This window comes from Anopheles ziemanni, chromosome 2, assembly GCF_943734765.1.
Source record: "Anopheles ziemanni chromosome 2, idAnoZiCoDA_A2_x.2, whole genome shotgun sequence".
NCBI classification, from domain to species: Eukaryota; Metazoa; Arthropoda; class Insecta; order Diptera; family Culicidae; genus Anopheles; species Anopheles ziemanni.
The window spans coordinates 8098518-8105848 of NC_080705.1; the positions used below are offsets into that span (position 1 = coordinate 8098518).

The 7331-nt window shown below is 46.4% G+C and overlaps 1 protein-coding gene across 1 annotated transcript; it reads right to left on the reverse strand.

Moving 5' to 3' along the window:
- Positions 1-830: 830 nt before the first annotated feature.
- Positions 831-5277, reverse strand: LOC131282898 (DNA excision repair protein ERCC-5). The gene is made up of 4 exons (XM_058312444.1): positions 5190-5277; positions 4945-5120; positions 2999-4879; positions 831-2925 (listed from the first exon to the last, which is right to left on the reverse strand). The coding sequence occupies exons 1-4, from the start codon at positions 5275-5277 to the stop codon at positions 880-882; spliced, it is 4191 nt and encodes a 1396-aa protein (XP_058168427.1). The 3' UTR covers positions 831-879.
- Between the last annotated feature and the right edge of the window lie 2054 nt (positions 5278-7331).

Sequence of the window (7331 nt, forward strand, 5' to 3'; positions counted from 1 at the left end):
GGCATTTGTTGGCCGATGCGTCTATCCAACGCATTTGCCTTCGGTTTTCGGATGTTACTCATTTTCTGCAATCTACAATTCAAATCAACGGATTTTTTTTTTCTTCTGTCAGTTCTCATTCAAATAGACCACGTGAGAGAAGAAAAAGCAAAGGGAAATGAACATATGGAGAGGGTGGGGAGGGGGGGGATAGGGTCTGGGGGATCGGAACAACGCGAAGGGCTGATCCAAAGTCATACCAATTCTGTGCGAATTGCTTACAACGACTTATTTTACTTCAGTGCATCTTTTCGTCATGCAAAAAACCGATCCGATGGAGAAGCGTGGTGTTTTGTAATATGTTTGTACTAAAATTGAAATAAATCATTTGTACTAAAGTTATATATCGATCAGAAAAGTGTCCAAAGGTTTCGGCACAAAGAAGAAAATATTCTAAAATAACAGATGAAGAGAAGAGACGACGAGGACTTTTATATAAATATCATTAAATGCAAGATGAGATTTTTTTTTATTATGCTCTTACTGTTATTCGCCCCGAGGGCTTTATAACGACTAAACTTAAAATTAATTACAAAAAAATAGCAAAGGGTAGAGGGCGCAGGGTCACCGCACGGAAGGACTAAGCAGGAGAGGAGAGGAGACGAGAACGGAATTGGAGTTGAAATCAAACAGACTGTAAACGTCATTGAAGGCAGACCGTGCCCAGAGGAACGGGTCGTTTTGGCCGTAACGTAATTTATTGTGAACACTTGAAACAATTCAAATGCATAGTTGGTAATGAAAGTTATGGGAATACGATTAAATCGATAAGAAACAAATTAAAAGCACAATAGATAAACGATGTTCATAAACAGTTTGTGCGAAGCAACAATAAAACATTTAACTCGACTTCCTTGCATTTACCTTCTTGAACAATGCCGCTGCACGCTGCTTTCGTTCCGCCATCTCCTGCTCATCCTTCACGCGCTGCGGGATCGGTGGGTTAAAATCGGGTATCTTATTTTCCAACCGCTTCTTTCGCCCACGGGTCGCCGGTTCCTCCAGCAAACTATCGGCCGATTGCTGGTTGATGTTAGCAATGATTCCCCCAATATTCGCCAGCGAATGGCCAGGTGTTGCACTGGGTCCTTCAATGTCGTTTGCATCCGTTGATTTCGGATCGGATTTTTTACCACCCCTTTTAGGTTTACCATTTGCGGTTGCAGCATTTGTATTCCCTGTAGCGCCCTTTCTCCTTCCAGTTGCTTTTGGTACGACAAAATCATCGTCGTCGTTTTTCTTTGTTGATTTCTTTTCTTCTCCAGCATCCTCATCGCCCTCATCAATAGTATCCAGATCAATCGATTCAACCGATTCGGCAGCGGAGGACGATGCTTTCTGTTTCCTCCTCGTTGCTGGACCAGCCGCCTGCTTGGCCTTGCGAGGACTTGCTCCTTTCTTCTGCTTCGGTTTATCCTCGGCCGGATCGACCTTTCCCGCCATCGTATCGACCGCGTACTGCACTCGCTTGCTCACCTTCAGCCGGCTCTGAGCGACGGCACTCTGGACCTTGAAAAAGTCCTTTATCGATGCCTGCGACTTCCGCTCGTCTAGTCGCTTAAGTACCGGCAGCAGAATATCGTTCGTTTTCGACTGTGTCCAGCCAAACTTTTGCCGCGCATAGTCACGCAGCCGATCCGCATCCGGGTAACCCCAGGTGAACTGTTCCTCGCTGCAATCGACTGTCGGCCTCAGGTACGCCTCGACCACCCCCGTACTCGGAAAGCCCTCGTGAATGTCGATATTTTTCAGCTTCGACTTTAGCGCCATCCGTGCGCCAACTGTCGCCCCATTCCGTCCATGCTGCCACCAATCGCGAAATCGGCGCAAACCGGACAGTAACGACATCATTTCGGATGTTTCACCCGCCTGCTCGGGGGTCGGCGGAAACGAGGCCAGTATCTCCAATGCCGTCACCGCACCGATCCCATGGATACCGGTCGTATAATCACTGCCCACCAGGAGCGCCAGCTGAATCAACTTATTCCGATCCATGTGGAACATCTGTTCGATCGCCTCGATCGTAAACTCTTGCACCAACTTTTGCTGGTTGAAAAAGTTCTTGTACACCTTCTGGCCACCGAACAGCCAAATATCACTATCGTCCGTGATCGTCCCATCGGTCATCTCGATCTGGTTCAAAAACGCACACTGCGCTTCCGCCTCCATTGGCGCCACGATGTACGGGACACCGAAAAGCGACAGCAGCTCCATGCAATCGTTTCGCATCTGCTCGGTGATGGACACCCCGAGACGGTTCTGTTTGTTCTTCTCACGCTCCAGCTCTCGCTCGGTTTGGGCCAGATCGAGGGCCATCTGTTTCAGCTCCAACGGGGTACGTGATTCCTTCAACGTGTCCGCCATCTCGGTGATCAAATGTTCCGCATTGACCGGTTTCGGTTCTGCAGGGGCCGATTGCTTACTGGTAGACGGAACTGGTTCACTGTCAATACTGGGAAACAACTCTTTGGCTACACCGCTACCTGATTTCTCCACCGGAACACTTTCATTCACAACAGCGCCATCCTTAGCGGATACATTTTTCTTTCCCGATGATGGAGGTGTTTTGTTGACGAAGAAAGGTTTCGTTACGTGGGGTACAACCTCGTCCGGTTGATCGGCCTTCGTATCCTTTCCGGGTGTTCTTGCGATCACTAAGTGTTCAAGCGTTCCCTTCTTCACGGGACTATCTAGAATTTCAATTACAGGAACTGGAGCACTAGCTGATCCTTCATCGGCGTTTTTTGATAAAGGAAGTGAATTCTTTTCAATGCCAGCTTTCTTCTTGGGAGAAATTTCTTTGCAGGGGGTTTTTTGACCTTCTACTGTTTCGGAGTCATAAATAATGGTGCCATCACTATCATAATCATTGTCTGCTGTGGTCAACTAAAAAATAGAAAAACAACATTCCTTTGAGTTAGTCAACACAAATATATTCCGTCGAGTAGGCGAGCCTTACCTTTTCTTTGTCGATCGGGATCGTATCAAGCTTAATATCATCCAAATTGACCGCATTGGCACTGGCTTTCAATTCCTCCAGCTGTTGCTTTAGTGTTTCGCTTAAACGCTTCAGATCCGCACTCGCTTTTTCTCGCTCCTCCACGACAATACAGGGCTTGTTTGAGACGATATCAAGATCGATGACCGGTGCGCCTTTCTTCAAATTTTCCAGCTCCTCTTTTAACTGCGCGTTGATATCATCCACATTTTTTATTTTAATGCCGAAGGATGGTGGTTTTGTAGTTAAAAGATCTTTCGGTGTGTCATTTGGCTCGTTTTCTGCCACTGTTACATTACTCAAAGATCCTTTACCGTCCGTTATCGGAATGATGGTCATAGGAAGTTGCTCGGAGGTTGATTTTTCTTGTCCTTCTTTTTCAACATCCATGTTGTTTTCCTTTTTCACAAAAATGTCTGCAAAAATATCATCTTTGTCGCACACACCCATGTCTTCCTCCTTTATAAACACCTCCACAGCCTTCTTCTTCTTCTGAGTAGTTGAGACGTCCGACAGCTTCTTTAAATCGTCGATAGTAAAATCTACGATCGGATTAAAGTGTGGTTTGAAGTGGTTTGTACTGTTCAGCGGAAGGGAAATTCCCGGCAATGAATCGTTCAGATCATCCTCTGGAACGTCGATAAAGTCTGAATCAGATTCAGTGTCCTCTTCGACACTCTCTTTGCCCAAAGATTTATCATCGCCTTCAATCTGCTTTGATGTGGTGGGTTTCTCGCAAGATGACATTGCCGGTCCCTCAACAATAGACGCTCCGTTGTGTACGAACATTTGTGACATCGAATCATTTATGTCGCCTCCATCAACATCTTGCGTTTGGTGCAAGAGCTCATTAAACTCTTCGCTTGTTAGCCCACCGTACTCAAGCATAAACCCGCGGGCCAAGCTTTGGGCCGCATTTCCGAGCACCTGTTTTTGGGTGCGCGACATCCGAATGTCATCATCGTCCAGCTCGATCAGTGCGTGTGGGTTCTCGTCCTGCATGAGCGACATTTTTATCGCCAACTGTAGTTCCTCGTCCATTTCCTTGTCGTCATCGTCGAGTGCTTCCGCTCTGCTAGTTCCTGCGCCATCCTCCCGAGCTAACTTTGCAAGCTTGGGAGGTTTTGGTGCCAACTTTTGCTCCTCTTCACGGGCCTTAGCTTTCTCGATGGCTTTCTGTACATCGCGCACCAGCAGAAAACGTGTGTTCTCATCAGACGCAATTTGCTGCGCTGCTCGACTCGACGATGTTTCAACGCCTTCCTCGTTCAGCAGCGACTCCAGCTCGACCAGCGACAGACACTTTCCACCCATTTCCTTTTCCGCTTCCTCCAACTCGACCTGCACCTGGCGCCGTTTTAGAAGTCGGTTCATCTGGAACGACGAAAACGAGTTACTCTCCACCGGAAGCTCGTGTAGCCTTCCCCAGGACGATTGTTTGCGCGTTTCTTTGATATCGTTCAGAATCTCGTGCCGGACGTCGGCGGGAAGATTCTTGAAGTACACGCTCGTCACATCGATCGCGTTCAAGTTGAGGTGATAATAGTTGCGGGAAGCCTTTTCGTCCATTGAACTATCGCTCCGATCCAAATCGATCGGTTCCTCGGGGGCTTTCAGTGGTGGCAGTTTAAACATTGCGTCCGGTTCTTCCTCCTGGCCCGGTTGTTTGCTGCTGCCAGCCCCTCCGCTTGTGATCGCTTTCTTGGAAGGAGAGATGAGAATGTTCGTCGCCGATCCGAGGGCTTGCTGAACCACCTTTTCTTTGGCCAACGTCTCGAGCAACAACTGCTGTATGCGATCCGCTTCATTTTGGTAATTGTTCTTGCTTTGATGACGCTTGGCCTATTGAAAATTTAAGAAGCATAGATGAGCTTGGGTTATAACTAATCAACAACATTCTATCTTACAATTGTTTGCTTTTTTAGCACCGGAACACCTCCATCGAAGACAAAAATAGGCTTAATGCGATAGTACATCAGCTTGCACAACCGGTGGAATAAACCGAGGACGTGCGCGTTCGGAAGTGCGCTACCCTTCGAATCCTGGAATCCTTTTATCACTTGATGCAACCAAATCGATATGTCTGCAAAAATAAAGCCTCATTAACTACCGAGCACTCACGACGCCAAACTATATCAACAATCGGACTGACCAACGGCCAACACTTTGTTTTCCAATGTGTCCAAAGGAACAGGCTTGCCCGCCTGCTCGATGAGTTTCCACAGTCCCAATACTCCCATCTTGCCGTAGCTTTTACGGGAGTTCCCGCAGGAGTTTACTCGCGGAAAAGAACCACAATCTCAACAAAGCCTGCCTTTTGCGACTACTTCAAGAAATTACATGTCTGGCGCAATACCACAATTTGTAGAATTGATGACAGCTCGTTCGCCGGTGTAAACAAAACAAATATGCCCGCGCGCGCGATATGTTTATACCTACGAGTTCAGAGTTGTACAGCGCAATGTAACGTTTGTCTTGGCAGCATGTTCTTAGCATAAAACTAGACGAAAAGCATTTTATTTTTGAAAACATTGTTTTCATGGATTGGAAATTCGTTCAACTGTTTTAGGGTAACGTAGGCAATTAATTCAGTTAAAATTAGCCAACGGTTATCAACCAGAAAGGTATATTATATTTGAAAATGGTAAAGCTAATCGAAATATCAGCTCAGGGTAAGTTCGTGATGAGAATCCAGAGTTCCAGAAATAAAATGTACAATTAAAGCAATAAACATGTCCAGTATGATGTTGCATCTTGAATTGTGTTGGTAGTTGCGGGAAAAATAAACTCTAGACACGGCTATTAGCACATTATTGCAGATCCTTCCTCCAATATCGTTATTTCAAAAACAAATTCTTTCCTTTAACTAAAACTAATTTCAACAAATTATGTTGGCTCTTTTTATAACTTTAACCGTTGGCCTTTTATTTACTTCGAAATGAAATCGCTGAATTACAATTTTTAACATTATTTAAAGTTTAAATAGAAACGTACGTGTTGCATATTTTGAGAACGCGTTCGTTCATTTGTTTATTGTAAACGAAACAAAATTCCCAATCAATCTAGCCAATGCTCATCTTTACACTGCTTTGTAGGTAGTATTGAACAATATTCAATCCTTTCCGGTGACTTACAAAATTCCACAGCGATTTCACAGCCATTTACGGAAAACCATGAAATTCTCGGTTGGTTGGGGAGAAAAAAAACGTTGGAAAACGTCTGCCCTGCTGTTGTTCTAGGAATTTTCTCTTTCTCATCGCCGTCGGCAGCACCTCTCTGTTTTTCTTCTGCGCTTTGTCGCGGAACATGTACACACAGCATCCACGGTCCGGCGTTTCTCCCCAGCAGCGGGAGCATCTGCTCTCAAGACACGACGACGGAGCATAATCATCTGCCGTTTGAAAAGGGGGGTCTTTCATGCTCGATGCGGAGCGACTCGGCTCACAGATGTGTACAGACTCTCGTCGGAAACGGTGGACACGACGTTTCGTTCGCGCAGTAGTAGCGACGTTCGACGGCACCTTACTCTTCGTGCCAGAGCAGTGTCAGGAACCAGTCGCCGTCGTCACGACACGCGGCCATCGTGACAGATCCGCGGGAACGAGAACCGTCACGGATTGCTTTGTGTTGGAGGTGAGAAAACCCATTTTCGGTGGTTGACGGCGAATTTGTAAAACCCGTTGGAATGCGTGCTCCCAGGTGTTTGTTCGTGGGATTTTCTGTTCAGTTCCGGTTGTGTTGGTGACACCTGCACGAGAGGGGGGAAACGGTGACTTGCATCGAGAATGGTGTCAATGCTGAGTGCAGTTTGAAGTGCAATGGAAAGCAATTATGGCGACGGTTGTCCAGTTTTCTGTCCTGAGTGCGAGGAGGTTACATTCCCGTGATTGACCCTAGCATGTGCGTTAAACCTTGAAGGCCTTTAACAAAAAACGACCCGAACCGTGTGTGCCCACTGTTTCGGGACCGTGTCCGCGCGTGAAAATATAAATGCTCGATAGATCTTCCTTTTTCCCTACTTTAATGTGTAAAATGACGCGCGTGAGAGTGAGTGTGAACTATTAAACACGAGAGTGTCAACGAAATGGCAAATTCCAAGATTGCCAGAGAGCGTGAGAAAAATGTTTCACTAGCTTTTCTCAGCCGATGAGAGGTCAGTTAGTAGGAAATGTGAATGATTCAGGCCGACAGGATTGTTTGGGGGTACCATCATGTGCGCTCATGTGGTGGTGGGCGGAAAAACGGCGTGAGGCCAACCACCGTATACGGTGCGGAGAAGTTCTACAAACCAATG